The sequence below is a fragment of the Schistocerca americana genome, chromosome 1 (genome assembly GCF_021461395.2).
Source record: "Schistocerca americana isolate TAMUIC-IGC-003095 chromosome 1, iqSchAmer2.1, whole genome shotgun sequence".
NCBI lineage: Eukaryota > Metazoa > Arthropoda > Insecta > Orthoptera > Acrididae > Schistocerca > Schistocerca americana.
This window is the reverse complement of record NC_060119.1, coordinates 1009501758-1009518332: the sequence shown is the minus strand read 5'-3', so window position 1 is coordinate 1009518332 and position 16575 is coordinate 1009501758. Positions and strand designations below refer to the sequence as shown.

General features: G+C 39.6%; 1 protein-coding gene across 1 annotated transcript; it reads left to right on the top strand.

The window, feature by feature from the left end:
- Positions 1–5795: 5795 nt before the first annotated feature.
- Positions 5796–14741, top strand: LOC124616156 (calcineurin B homologous protein 1). Its single transcript, XM_047144438.1, has 5 exons — positions 5796–5917; positions 6080–6152; positions 6234–6497; positions 10110–10203; positions 14230–14741. Exons 2-5 carry the CDS (start codon positions 6086–6088, stop codon positions 14372–14374), a joined length of 570 nt encoding a protein of 189 aa, XP_047000394.1. The 5' UTR covers positions 5796–5917; positions 6080–6085; the 3' UTR covers positions 14375–14741.
- The last annotated feature ends 1834 nt before the right edge of the window (positions 14742–16575 follow it).

Sequence of the window (16575 nt, the reverse complement as noted above, 5' to 3'; positions counted from 1 at the left end):
TTTCAGCGGCCCAGTGTAACGATATGACCTACTTCTCGCACCAGCCCCCACTTCCCATGGACACATCCAATGGTCAACAGCTCCTTCAGTAGGGCTTCCACACTATCAACCGTATTAAGCATGTTCGACACTGCTCTGAGATGTGTGAAACAAACTTTCGTCTGTGATATGATAACAACATCATCCAACATAGGATTAAAGATGTCAAGCAGGAAGTCTGCGCAACACAGCAACACCTCAACCGGCTAGATAAATAACCTAAACCCATCGCCATCATCTTGCCGACATCTCTATCACTATCCACAGAGATACTCACAACTACTGCTTCTGGAAATCACTAGAGAGGTCAGTACTGCACTATTCACTTGCCCACCCACTACCAAACCATGTGCCCTCCCACCATCATGGTTCAGACATTGAACAATTATGAACGGAACAGTCCACAAGAGCATCACCACACCTGCCCCCCCCCCCCCCAGTGCACTATAGACCACGTCAACTACTGCCAGACCAACTTAGAGCCGCCAAATCGGCAGAGGATGAGCTCTTACTAGAAGAGATAGTTCGCCCCTCCAACAATTTCTGGTCTTCTCCCGTAAAACTGGTCCCAAGAAAGAACAGATCTCTCAGCTTTTGTGCTGATACAGAATCATCAATGCTTGTACCATTATGGACAACTACCTGGTACCAAATATCCAGGACTTCCCCATCATTTAGTAAACACCTCTGTTTTTAGTGTCATTGACTGTACAGTAGCTTTCCTGCAATTACCTCTGTGTCCAGATAATATATACAAAACAGTCTGTCCGAATTCATGTTTCTCCCATACAGATTTAAGAATATATCACAAATATGATAACCCTTTGTTGATGGTTTACTCTTCAAATTCTCATTTTGCTATGACATTTTAATTTTCTCACCAGATTAGGAATCTCACAAAAAGCATCTCAAGTTTTCGACACCCTCTCTAACAATGGCATTATAATCAATGAAGACAAATGTCAAATTCGATTCAAAGAAATCATTTTCCTTGGACACACAATCAGTGCATTAGGCATCCACCCCACACCACGATGTATAGAGACAATCCAACAACTGCCTGCTCCACAAATCTATATCAAATCTACGTCGGTTCTTAGGCATGATAAATTTCTACAGAAGACACCTCCCACAGGCAGCTTCATGCAAGCACGCTAATACAAGCCCTCGTTGGCGAGAATACCACCAGCAAACGCAAACTCACGTGGATGAACGAGATGAAATCCGCTTTCGAAAGCATTAAAGACTGCCTTTCCCAGGCCATCACCTTGGGACACCCACTCCCTGATGCCTAGCTCTTCATAACAGCAGACATGAGCGACAGCACTATTGGAACTGTGCTGCAACAAGAAGTGTGGGTTGGCAGCAGCCACTCTGTTTCTTTTCATGCAAGCTAACGTCACCACAAACCAAGTGGTTTGCCCATGACAGGGAGTTACTGGCGCTCTACGAAGCAGTATGCTACTTCATACAATATGTAGAACACAATGGATACAATTCGTACACCGCAATCACAGTGCAGACTTATTTATTGCTCCAAGACGATTCGTTTCAACAGTCTTATGCTGCCATCATCTGACCTAACAGGAAACTAAAGATAACAAGTGGATGGGGAGAGAATACAGTTCGTATAGTAGATGCATAAACTATACAGTATTCCAAGTAACTTCTGGGAATTGCTATAAAATTTCCATGTTACATTACATGGAGTCAATGCATAAAAATCACTCTCCATGTATACATATCTTGACAAAAATCCAGTCGATAAATACACACAGTTTTACCAGCTACTTTTTATGCTTTGATTTCATGTAATGTAACACAGCAGTTTTAAAGCAGTTTCCAGAAGGTATGTGGAATGTTGTATATTTCACATATCCATCATATGAATTGTAGTCTCCCACCACCGCCCTCCCCTTATTATCTCTATTTTTCCCTTAGATTAGATGACAACAGCATAAGATTATTGAAACTGGTCGTCTTGGGACAATAAATGTGTCTGCATTGTGGCATATGAATTGTGATAATTGTCAACTATAGTGATCGTCCCACAGCACAGCATGTGTACATGACAGAATGTAGAAGAATCCCTCCACTTACCTACACTGATCACAATCCACTCATTGAGTCTGTCTGAAACCCATTCAGAAATACCTACTCCCAACCGTTTCAGCATTTATAATATGCTGCCCAGTTTAACAAGGACCTCAGCCATGTCAAAGATGCAGAGAACCTAGTGTCAGACTACTTTTCACACATCTACGCCTTGTCATCTACCCTCAAATACGATCACTTTGTTGAGGCACAAGAACACAATGAACAGTTACAAGCACTCATTCACGAATCGTCCACGAAACTACGGATTGAATCTCTATTCTGGGAGTGACCCACCCTATACTTTAAGCTGTCTGACAAAAAAATCGAATACACCCTCGCGTACTTCAACGATTTCGCTGTGTCATATTCGAATATGTCCATAATTTAGCGCATCCAGGAATTCGCCCAACCACTCAACTAGTGACAACAGGTCGATGTGATCGAATGTAAAGAGACACTGTATAGTTTGGGCTTGTGTGTGTATCTTGTGTCAAAAGAGCAATGTCTCATGTCACGTGCAACCTCCCAATTCCAAAAGGGCACTTTTAATACATACATATTGATGTCATTGGCCGACTACCCATCCCCAATGGCTTTCACTATGTCCTCTCAGTGACTGATCAGGTCACATGATGGGTCAAAGCAACATGACTAAAATCTACTGCCAGAGCATGGATCTCATGCTTTGGCTGCCCCATGTACATCCAACATACCAGAGCAGGCAGAGGCGCTTCTGTGGGTTCTCCTGGGAGTTTGCACAGCACAAAAACAATACCTGGGAGCCTCATTGGTCGAAATTCTAGATTGAAGATGCTATAACTCCCAGCAGACTTCGTCCTTCAAAAACCCTCAGACCTATGTGACTTTGTTCCATTAGCCTCATAGAGTGCCTCAACATACCACCAACCCTGCCACACTCCTTACATAGAGTCTTTGTTCACAATGCACTTGCAGATCAACACTTTGTAATTTAAGAGATGACACAGTGTAACATGCCCTACATGCTCCCCTCCATTCAACTCCCAAGGTTGCCACATGACATCAATGCTGCCTCCCTCACATCCTGCATTTTTAGTGAAGGTATCCTCACAACTATAGCACCACTTTTACTTCTGATGAACCCCACACCACCACCGACATTATCCTGCCGTTGCAATGCCCATTTCAGTTGAGCTCCCCCTGATGCCACCACACACTCACCCTATGGCCAGCCTGACTGCATACTTGCTCAGCTCTATGAGTATCATCTATATATCATCCAGCATATCTCACTGCCCGACATCCTCATCACTGAAGATGACATCTCACCCAGGAAGTCTCCTTGTGTCCATGCAATCTCACTGTCTCGATACTTCATGCAGCTTCCCAGACTGTGCTGCATGGGAACAATGCTCCATGAAGTAACTTTGCTGGTTATCATCCTGAGTCCCACACAGGAAATTCTTTGACTGACAGTTGGTCTGATGGTTTTGTAGGGTTCAGTTGTTGAACAGTGTTGGTATATATCATCAATAAAAGTGTTATAAAGAGTATATGGATTGAGAGATTATTCATCATAACTCTCTCCTGTACCCTGTGAATCTACATATTTCAACCCTCCCACTACCAGCGCCAGCCTCTGAATTGTGACTGGATGTCCGCAATTTCCTTCCCAAAGAATCCAAATACAGCTCACAGACAATGAACTTCTCATTGAAGGTCAGCATGCAGACTGTCAGACTGCAGATGGCTCCATTGTAGTGCATTTCCTTAAGAGCATCATATTACCATACGACACTGATACTGCCACTTTCCCCTGCAACTTTTCTGTTATAGGTATCATCACTATCATGGCCCCACACTTGCCTCTGACAGATATCATACCTTCACTGGCAGCATCTGGCTCTGGTGACACATCCACCACTCCTCAACCTCAGACCCCACCACACACACAGGCTACAGCCACCCACACTGCCTTCTGGCCTGCTTCCACGACTGCCACCTGTACGCCATCCTGCATACATCACCTCCCAATCACTACTCTGCTGCAGATGACAAGAAGCCCGAAAGACCTCCCCGTCTCTGTGCAGTTTCATCGCTGGGAGTTGACAAGGACCTCATGCAAAACTTTCTGACTGTTAGTCTGCCTTAAGACTTTGTTAGGTTTGGAGGCTTCTGAAGTGTATGCTCCTTTCGTTGATAAAAGTATGCTATATTGTGTCTGTATTTTATGATTATTCATCTTCATCACTACCTATACAGTTCAGCACTACACATTTGATTTCTGCTTTCTGCACAATGTTGCATTTCCGAGTTTTATAATAGTCCACACTTGGTAAAATTGCATTTGTGGCATTTTAAATGGGAATATCAGTGATTCATTCTTATGTGTTGTGTTAAATGGACAACTGGATTTTTTAGAAAGTAAAACAGCTTTGTTTTTATTGTGCAATGAGATGTCCATTCTGCGAGTCCAGCCAGTGCAAAGTTGTGGTATATTTGCTTGTGTAGATAGGTTATGGTACAATCATGGCCCCCATCACAGTCTAACATAACAGTCGTGACACTGTCTGGTGTAAAAGTTGTTACCGTTTGACAGATGGAGCGATACTTGCACTCCAAGCAGTAAGAAAGCGGACAGTGATATGTGTCGTTAGGATAATGAAAGTTTTAATTATTTTTTCTACTTAATAACGAAATAAATGTTACATTTTTGCGTTCTGTGCATTAGTGAGTTACCAAGGGTCATGAATTATCGTGAAATAAATGTAAAAACACCTGCATTTCACTGATTCAGTGGCATAAGGTACAACTTATTCATGAAGAAATGCTTTTGAATATGTACATAATTGCAACTTACTTCGCTTACAGCGAGAGAAAATATGTACATATTTCATACAGGAACAGCATATATTTCTGTTCTTGTCTCTTACTGTGATAGGTACTTTCCCTGACACATAAAAATAATTTTATGGAGTCTAATGATTCGTGCATTCTTACACTTCACTCGACTTTCTGATAGACGAATATTTTTGTAAATGTAATTGATTTTGCTTTAAAAGCAAATATGTTGGAAATTCTCGCCATTTGTGGCTCAGATGCGAAACATTTTTTATTACTTTTTGATGTTTTATTGTGACGTATGTGCGATTTTCCCTTCTACTACAGGTGTGGTGACTTATGCGGTACATATTACATTCCATGTAAGTTTCATATGCTCCACATTCTGTGAATTGAGTTTTATGTGTAGTGGACAAAACTTCACGTTGTTAGGTCGATATATAAGACGACTTTCTGCAAAAGGTCAGATCTTATTTTATTGTTATTAAAGGAAAATGATATTCTTCAGTAGGTACCCGTATCTTACAAGAAAAAAGTGTATAAACTGTCCTGTAATCTACGGTCCATACGTCCCATAGTTCTCAGGAAATTAAAAAAGGACAAATGTTGTGTCATTTTTAGTCATTGTCGATTTTTATGGCAGCACACACGTTACTAATAGTTAAAACTATGTTGAAAATTACTATAAACGATTGTATTCGCCTTCATCCAATATCGTACTCAGAAGTGTTACTTGCTGGCCGCTTGGCGTGCTGTTATGTTGGTAAGAAAAACCAGACAGAGTGTTGCTACTGCTATGCCAATGTGGCTCCCAAACATGCTGCCGTGGTATATTCCGGCGTCTATCGACCTTTCAGTATACGATCGACTTTGTCAAATGTAAGTGTGTCGACTGCAGATCATCTTTGTTTTTGACACAATTTGTGAGAGTGGCATTTGAACTGTGTGCTGTGGAGGTGTGGTTAGTAGAGTTTTTATAGTGTCAGTTTTTTTTTATTTATGTCATTTTAAGGTGCAGTTATGAAGGGCTAGAGTTTTCACTTTTCTTTAGTAAGATTTGGAATAGTCGACTATAATATAATATCTCTACATCTTTCTGTTTGTTTGCGTCGTCTGCCATCAGCTAGTCATGGGTAACAGATCTTCGCTTCTTTTGAGGGAAGAGGAGATCGCGCAGATACAAGAAGAAACTGGATGTGAGTATGTTTGTCATGGAGTTCACACCTCTACATCATATTTTGATCAATCCCGCTAATTTAACTTCCTTCATGTTTCAGTTACTCCCCACCAGATTGAGAGATTGTACAGCAGGTTCACAAGTTTAGACCGCGGTGACTGCGGAACATTGAGCAGGGAAGACTTTCTTCGCATACCGGAATTGGCAATCAATCCTCTTGGCGACAGAATCGTGCATGCATTTTTTGAAGAGGGCTGCAGCGATCGCGTCAATTTTCTACAGTTCATGCAAGTTCTAGCACACTTCCGACCGATTAAGAAAGGTCGAGACAATAAGCTAAATTCGAGAGAGCAGAAGCTTAAGTGTGAGTAATCTAGTGGCGTATAGGCTCAAAAGGCAATAAGAAGGAGTATATTTCTAGAAAGAGTCATATAATCCCGCAGTCTGTGTGAATGTCTCATATATTCGTAGTTTGATTACTGTGTCTGTACCAGTTGTCTGTCGTAATGAAAACGTTGCTTACAACTGAATGTGGCTCATTGACAGAAAAGTATCGAAATCAGTTTTATGATACAGAATGTTTCACTTCCTAGACCTAAGTTAGTTTCTCTAGAAGTGGTTGATAATCTTTGGGAATTGGGGAGCCCACAGAGAAACTTTTGATCTGTACTCAGGGTTTCTTGGACACAACTCTAGCTGTATTTCCATCTGCCAAACAGACTAACAAGCAGTCAGTCATCATTTCTAATCTTGCAGTAGTGTAAGTTATATTAATTCATTCTTGAACATTTTTCTGTCAGACTATGGCTGTTCTAAATCTCATTGACTTAATTAATGACAAAAATAAGCTTGTGGACAGTGACAGGTTTTTTAGCAGGATCATTACAATAATGTCGTATCTGGTCTTGGAAGCTTCCGCCTTTATCTTTCAGCAAACTAATACTGCAATTGGAAATGAACTTCCTGAAGACTCATTCTTACAGTTCAGTTGAAATGAGGAACCAGGTCCAACAGTTCGCTGAAGAGTGAATTATTAACTGTTTGCTGAAATCTTTGTAGGACTACTTTCCTCTTCCATAATCTCCTGAGCCCCCACCCCCTGCTTTTAGCTACAGTAGGCGTGCTGAAAACTGCCTTGAATGAATGGCAGATGAACTGTGGAAAATTAGTTACTTTGAAAGTTAAGAAAAAAATGTTCATTTTGCCATTTCCGCACACAATTCACAATTTAGTGTGAAAAAGTTAGAATAAGTATTCGTATATTGTGCCAGAACATTGACAAAATGATTTAGTTTTTTAACTGAAGTTTAAAATAGGGTCAGTGCCTGTTAAGCCTGTATGTTATTTTTTAGATAACCAGAGGTGAAGTGTTGTGACCACAAAAGGTAAAGATACTTGATAGTCTTAGATTATTATTGTGGTATGCGGAGTGTTTCGCACAAACCACAAGTGCTATAGCCAGGGACGCAGACTCCAAATGCCAGTTGCACTGTGGCTTGGGCCTCAGATTGGCAAATGTTGTCAGTGTTAGCCGATTTAGACCAGTTAGAGGTGGCTTTGGATGTCAGAGAAAATCACTTTACACTACTTAGTTCTACAGTATGGTGTCAGTGGACTCTCATCACAACAGTGCACAAACTGAAACCTTACAAAGTGACGGTCGTTCGTCATTCAGTGAATTCAGAGACGGTCTGATAGATATTAGAATTGCAACTGGTTTTTGTCTGTCCTTGATTAGGAGTTCATGCGGAAATAATATTTTCCTCTGATGAAGTATGGCTGGGTATGTAAGAAAGTAGAAAAATTAATGGCAATTCTGAAAATCCTCTTTAGTTGTAACATGTGAAAGCAGGTGTGGTGCTTCTTTAGTGCAAGACAAATTATTGGATCTTACCTTTCCCACCAAACCATGACTGCTGATACATAGGTGAATTATTTACTTCAACCTTTTTTTTTTTTTTTTTCCCAGAAGACTAACAATTTATGAAAACATCTTTGGTAATTTCATGCACAACTGTTTGTTTTGCCATAAACTCAGGTGGACCTTCATCAGGTGCTATATCCTGTAGACATTAAGTGATATGTTAGTGTTTACAGGCTGAGTAGTTTTGGATCAATCGTTTGCTGCAATTCCACTCATCAACTTTGGCGTGTAACATAACTGTCTTGTTTTGTGGCGTATTTGAAATAGATTGTTTGTAGGGGGTGTGTTGTAGTAAGGGGTGACGCATGCTGGTATTGGATGTTTGTTTTTGTGATTTGGTTTGTATTAATGTTACAGTTGTATGGGATTGAGTCTGTGATATGTAACGGTGTATTGAAATCTTGGAGTTTTGCCATGGTGAAATATTTCGTTGCTTGCAGTCTGTTGTTTGAGTTTGTTGTTTTATCAGTGAGTATTTTTAATTTTGGTAGTTGAAGGCTATCTGGTTTTGGTTTTGGTTTTTGAGCTATCAGTTTATTTGCTATTTGTTCTCTCAAATTGAATTTTATGTTTTCATCATTTTTTTATAGATAGGAATCCAACTGTGAAATTAAGCTCCATGGCTCTTTATGTTGCTACGGGGGAAGATTTTCCTTGTATCATTACAGTTTTGCAGTTGCTTGGGCTGATTGCTAAAGTGGGCAACTAATGTTGTCGAAAGTTTCTTGGACCAGGGACTATATAAGTGGAGGGGCTAGAAAGATAATATGCAGTGATCTATAACAGGAGGTACCTGGTTCAAGCGATTTAGGTTGGCCTTGTGTGAAGTTGGGTGTGTGACTTATTGTCGGTGTTACCAATATCCACTTTGATTGTGTATGCGTGAGACTGGTGTGAGAGAGAGGTGTGTTGGAGTGGTATATGTTCTGTCATGCAGTATCTAGTGAGTTTGTGTAGTGGTCTTTGGGGTGGAAGGTGGGTGTTGAAATCATTGAGTCACAGAGTCACAGTTCAGTAAGTTGGAGCATTGGAGGAGGGAGCGTCTATGGGTATGGGGGGGGGGGGGGGGGGGGAAGAAGGGAGGTATGTTGTTTCAGCAGGAGGGGTGAAGGACAGGTTTGGATGTTACTTTTAGGATTGTGGGCCAACAGACTAAAGAGGTGGAGTAACTGAGCAATGTGTTGAGTAGTCTTAAATAATTTGACTGTTTTTCTACTGGCAGGGATGTGGGTCATAGGGGTTGTAGGTATGTGACAGCTAATTAGTTTGGAATTTAAATATTATGTGCTGGGGGCATGTACTAACACAGTAGAGGGTCATTGTGGGCTGTTAAATCTGTTGTAGGAAGGAAGAACAGGTGCATTTAGACTCTGCAGTCTCATCTTGATAAGTATTGTTGGTGAAAAACTGTGTGTAATAATTACTGTCCTTTCAAAGCATTCATGAAGTTGGTAGGTAAAATGTATAGGCTGAAGGTTGTTTTTTTTTGGGGGGGGGGGTGGCATAGGGGGGGGGGGGGTGTTGCCTAGTTGTGTTGTGTTGTTGCATGGGGCTCGGGTGGTTTTTTTGACAGGAGGGGGGGGGGGGATGTAAGGTTGGTGTGGGTGTGTAGGTTTTATTTATTTTTGTGGTTTGTGTTGTTCTGAAGTGGTGAATGTTGTGTGTATGTTTTATTTGGTTTTTTATCTGGGTAATTTGTCAGGGATGAGTATTGGTGGATGGTGGTGGTCGGAAGAGCGGAGCATTGGTTTGGGTGGTATGGTTTTTTGGAGTGATTTTTGTGTTTGTGGAGGGGAGGGTAGCAACCTAGATTAATTTGGAGTTTACTATGATTAAGTAAGGCTGATATCATGGGTCAAAGCTGGTGGGTGGGATCTGACTTTGCGGTTATTCTGTGGTTATAATTGTTAGAGACTCAGTGATACTAAAATGCTTGATTAAATGTTAGGGTAATTTTTGTAAATTGTTGTCAGAAATGAGATGTACCACATTTTAGAATCAAAATAAGATTTTGCTTTTGGAATGCTAATTTTTGTGATGTTTGATTTTCAGTTGCCTTCAAAATGTACGATTTGGATAATGATGAAAAAATATCTAGGGATGAATTACTAGCCATTCTTCATATGATGGTAGGAGCAAACATAAGGTGAGTTGTGGTAAATTCTCAGGTTTATTACCCTTTCTTCTCCATTTGAAGCCTTAGTCTTTAATTGAAATTAATAGAATCAACACAACATAACCAGTGTGGCATGTCAGCTGTAGCTAACATAAATTTTAAAGCTATTCTCATATATGTGGAAGGCTGTGAATCTGGATTTTACATGCAAACAATAAACCACATTTTATATTATTGCTTGCAAAAAGAATTTCAGACTGACTATTTGGCATTTGATTCTGAATTAAATTTTTGGGAACTTTTGTAATGCTGGATGGTGCTAAATGTTGTAAATTGTTGTAGTACAATTCACTGTAGTGTATGCATTGGAATGGTTGCAAGCAAGCTTAACGAATAACTACTGGTTTTACAACGATCTAATGGTAATAAATAAAGGTGGTTTGATGCTACGCCTTCAGGCATTAGGTAGGAGACAAGTCACTATGCAGCCTGTTGTAAGATGTATTGTCATTTATTAAAAAATGCTGTATTTTGTATGTACAATTGGTTTCACTGACTGATGGAGGGGAGGGGGGGGGGGGTTGAAAACAATGGTCTGGTTTGTTATGTTTTGCGCATGACTCTTACCACAAACATGGTCACTACAAATATTTCACTTGTTTCAGTTATAATTAACTGAAAACAGTAAATCACAAAACTATAGACATCGTTCCAGTAAGTGAAGTGCTGAAGTTATTTTCAGCTGGGCTAATTGTTGCAGAGATCGCTGAGAGTTAAGTCAGGTTATGGTAGTTACAAAACCTTGAACGAGCTTTACAGCAGAAAGAAAAATGATCAAAGTTACATGATCCTTTGGTGCTCTTCAGACGAGTTACTCATGTGGTAAGAAACCATGTAAAAGTAGACTCATTGGGCTGCTGTTACTGTTCCCATGTTGCTCTCTTTTGGGCCACTGAAGCTGTCCCTTAGCATTTATGTTTACAAGAGGTTTAGAGTACCAACACTGCCAGGTCTGTGACTATGTAGACTTTCCCTACGCATTAAAATATCAAACTCATGTCGGGTTTCTAGCTGGATCAAACTGTCATCTGGGCACAATATTTCAGCGGTCCACCTGACCACCATCATCAGATGAGAAAAGCTATGCTGCTGTCACAGATAACTGATGTCACTCGCAAATGACTGCACATTTATATGCATCAGAAGTAAAACACTGCACGTGCTACATGCAGTGTGCACGTACTCAATCATTCCTGCTGCACCCTGGCGCAAAAAGAGTTGCAGCGCCTCTGGTGGTGAATGCAATTGAAAACAATAAATCATTACAAATAATTATTCATAGCCGGCCGATTCAGAAGCCATTGTTTCTTCGTATTTGATAAAACAGGATTCCACATTTTACGTAGAGGATATCCATTATCACGATTAATGCTATTATCTGCTAGTCTGATTTCGACAGATTCTTTTAGAACACAATCCCAATACTGCGAAGCATTTGCAACTACTTGCGTCTGTCCCTCTGTAAGGCAATGCTCAGCCAGCGCAGATTTATCTGGTTGGAGTAATTGCGTATGGTGATGATGTTCAATACCTGTCGTTGGCAGTACAAATAGTTTGGCCAATGTAAATTTTCCCGCACTCACACAGTATTTTTATGGAGGACTTTGAGGATATGGCACTGAAAACATCTTTCCAAGCCTTCATGTTTTCCAAGATATGTTGACTATATGTTTGTTGTTTGGCCACATGGAATAGACTCTTTGCACCAGTTATTGGACCATTTTAATTGTCTTCATGTGAACATCAACTTCATGATGGAGGGGAAGTTACCTTTTTTGGATGTACTAGTTTATTGAAAGAAGACTGAACTCGGACACAGTGTTTACAGGAAACTGACTCATACTGACAGGTATTTACATGCTGCCAGTTGCCATCCACCTTTTCAATGTACAGGAGTCCTCTGGACCTTGGTTAAACGAGCATATGCTGTCTCGGATGCTGAAAATTTACCACAGGAGACGCAACATCTTAAAGAAGTGTTCAATAATAACAGCTATACGGACCAACAAATTCGACGTGCTTTTGAGTTTGGACCTTTACCTGAACCTTCTGAAGACAACTTTAGGTCTGTGGCTTTTCTTCCGTCTCCTGAGAATGTGTCCGCCAAGATAGGTAGACTTTTGAAGAAAAATGAGATCAGATGTGTTTTTTGTCCTCCAGCTAAGATTCGAGCACTTCTTGGCTCTGTCAGAGATGATTTAGGTTTGAGTAAGTCTGGTGTTTACAAAATACCATGTGAGTGCAGTAAAATTTACATTGACCAAACTATCTGTACCGTCAACGACGATAGGTGTATTGAACATCATCGCCATACACGATGGTTACAACCAGGTAAATCCGCAGTGGCTGAGCATTCCATTACAGAGGGACACAGGATGCTATATAACGAGACGCAAGTAGTTGCAAATGCTTCGCGGTATTGTGATGGTGTTCTAAAAGAATCTGTCAAAATCAGACTAGCTGATAGTATCATTAATCGTAGTAATGGATACCCGCTAAGTAAAACTGGGAAACCTGTTTTATCAGATATAAGAAAAAACGGCTTCTGAATCGGCCAGCTATGAATAATCATTTGTAATGATATATTGTTTTTGACAGTATTCACCATTGGAGGTGCTGCAGCTCTTTTTGCACCAGGGAGCAGCAGAAATGACTGAGCATGTGCGCACTGCATCTAGTGCATGCGCTGTTGTACTTCTGATGCAGTTAAAGGTTGCGAGTGATATCAGTGATCGGCGAGAGCAGCGTAACTTTTCTCACCTGATGATGGTGGCCAGGTGGACCGCTGAAATATTGTGCTCAGATGACAGTCTGATCAGGCTGGAAACCCAACAAGAATTTGATATACTGCCAGGTATGTTTTGTGTGTTCAGTTCTAGTTATTCATTTCTTCATAGTGCTCTGTGTACGCAACACGTGCCGCACTCACTTTCATAGTAATGATTTCCTTATTTAGGGTAACTCCCTTTGCCAGTGCGATATGGTCTTCAAATGTTGGCACCGAAAGGATAATGGGGTTAAAGATGAGATCATCAATGGCATATATGACTCTTTTTCTCACATTGTTTACTCAAAAATGTAATAACGTTTACGTCTGTGGTGCATTTGTAGTTTAGTACACTCTTATTTCCCCTGATGTGTTAAATTTCATTAGCCTTACCAACCACACCTGCAACCCACCCCCTCCCCTGCCCCATTTCATTTCTGTCTATTAATTCTTCACTGTACTAAATATTCTATAGTTCTTTGTCTTGTGAGAGACATGTTTTGAGTTGTTGAGGGCATCATATTGTCATAAAAGTATGTATTTATCATCCTCAGTGTTATTTTGTGATGCATATCACCCTCCTCAGTACACTGCACCCCCTTTCAGCTATTGTTTAGTCGAAATTTGTAGCTTTATTATTAATTACTCTCTGATTTAGGTTCAGTATAGCAAGTACACAAGTTCCATATATTCCTGACATCTGAATCATTAATTTGTGTTAGTCTCTAACTCAGTGTTAGTAAGGTGTTGCCCAGAGATACATATGAGCTTATAGTTTGCCTTTCAAGTTACTCATCTTGTCTTTATCATAATAAATAATGCTGTTTCTTTATAGATTGAAATACACTCTCCAAAATTAAGGATACTAATGACCTACTTTCAGAGATTTGTTCATTGAATTTAAGGAATGTGGATTATAGTTGCTGACCGCCTAATAATTTATAATAGTAATAACTATCTGTACGAAAACTATTTTCATCAGTTACATTTCAGAGTACTTTCCCACCAGGAGACATGATCAGGTCATGTACTGTAAAATAGGAATATTTACTATTGTAATGTAAAAAAAACTTATTATTGCAAACAATGAGAGAAGAAATATTACTTTTACATGCTAACAAATAATACTTACAGCATAAAGATTTCTTTCAGGAATCTGTTATTATTTACTTTAGAGTATTTGTTCTAATGTTCACATGACATTTATGTTGACTTAATTTGTTTTGCAGTGAAGAGCAACTGACAAGTATTGCTGAACGCACAATTTTAGAAGCTGATCAAAATGGTGACCAAATGATTTCATTTGAAGAATTCTGTAAGGCTTTGGAGCGGACAGATGTGGAACAGAAGATGTCGATTAGATTTCTTAATTGAGATCATAAAAATGCAGTGCATTTAACATCTGAGAATATGTAACTTTGTTTAATAATTTTGGGATAGGTTTGATTTTCTTGGTATGTTGTCTTCTGGGTAACACATGCTATATAGACTCAGTTCAGTCTTAATGACTTAATTTCTTGTCAATAGAATTGTTATTTATATCTTATCTTGTAGTAAAGATTGTGTTGTAGCTATAGATCCAGTACAAATATATTATTTAAATGTTGCACCAGAATAAATGTAATATAGTGTACATTAATATGTAATAAGAGGGTCATACTGATCAGCTGAGGGAACAATGTATTACTGGTATGTAATTGTGAAATATGCTGTTTGATATATAAAGTTCTATAAAAAGTTATGCGTTTATTTTACTCTTTCGAACAAAAACTACTAACGTTTTAAAATTTTGTCTCTCTAAAAATTGGTTCTGCAGTACTATTAGTGTCTTAATATGCTTCTTCAGGCAGTTACACGACGACAATAATTCTGAGTATGTGATAGTATTTAACACTAATGTGCAACATACTTTGAATAGGGATTTCTAGTTAACTGGGTAGAAGTTGCATCTTTAGTTTGTGCAACGAAAAAGTGTGTTAAAAATGGCAGAGTGCATAAAGTATGGTGCGTACATAGCCACCAGGCTATGGTTGCGATTGGTCTGTCACTGACTCGATCAAATTATCCCCTTCAAACATACGTAGACCTTGTGCTATGTTACAGATTAGTCTCATGCCACAGCCAGACTTTAGCGGGTTCTTTCATCACCTACTAGCTATTAATTGCCATCATTCAGAGCATAGATCCCCAGATGAGTATTTCATTTTGCTAGTTGACTCACAAAATATGGGGGATTGCAGTGTCTTTCAGTTGTGCTGTGTCCTTTAGCTCTTTTATTCTGCTGGTTTTTTTAAGACTGCTCGTATTTCATTGTGATAGCTATATGAGGCTGCTGCCACACAACCACATCTGACCATACACTATTTTTAGGCCTTTTCCACTCAGATTTAGTACGGGCTGAATGTTTCCTTATTATTTCTGTTAGCATTGGACCCTGGCAGCTGTAGGTAATCTAGACTTCAGCGACAAGCTGTAAGGTAATGCTGTCACATTTGTATTGTTCTATAAGCTAAGGGGGTGCTAATGCTAGACATCTCAGGAACTCAACAAGCGTTAGATTCCAAACTGTGGCTAGTCAGTACTGTATTATTGCATACACTTTAGTGGCTGCAGTTGATTGAGAGAGTGAAACACTTTGAAGTGTAGACATTTTGGCTTGACTACCTGTATACTGAAACTTGTAAACCTTCATCAAAAGAAAATCAGCAATCTTAAAGTGAGCTACATTGTGAAGAGATCAATAAATGGCTGCTAAGGTGGAATAAAAGTTCTAGTGCACCTGTTCTTCCCCCATTGTACTAATTATTATGTAACAGTAATTTTTCAAAATTATAATAAGTATTATTTTCATCAAAAGAAATGAAGAGTCCATAGTGAAATGTCCTTGTTCTACATATACATAGCCAGTTAATGACTGCAGTGCAATCCCTGAGGCAGCTTTGTCAATACAATGATGTGCTTTCAGGTGTTCAGACAAGCTGTTAGGCTGGAGGGAGGCAGCTGGTGCACGGTAAAAAGGAATGCAGTTGGTACACGGGGTATTAATGTAACACAAGCACTAGCATTGCAGTGTACAATGACGTGATGTGAACTGAGGAGGGTATACAGACTGAAGGAATGGGAGACACGGAGAAGAGGTGATCAACTCGGCTCACCTGAGGTTTTCTGACATGATATCCTGAAAGCCATGTATCAAAATAGTCAGATGCTGTATTTCATGGCTTCTAAAAAGCCCTCGAATGTTTCCTATGCTTATTAATGAAGGTAAAATCATATGAAATATCAGACGAAATTTGTGATTAGTTTGAGGATATCGTGACTGGAAGAACACAGCACTTTTCTTAGCTGGAGATTCATTGAAAGTAACTCAAGCTCCAGGAAATAATGACAGTATTATGGAAAGGACAGATTAAACAATGGAAAATCCAGGATGGAATGTAACAAAATTATGAAAAGGAAAGTTGCTACTCACCATATGGTGGAGATACTGAGTCGCAGATAGGCATAACAAAAAGACTGAAAGAAATTGACAGTCCATCACAACAGAGAATGGTTTGCCAAATAAATATGGTCAG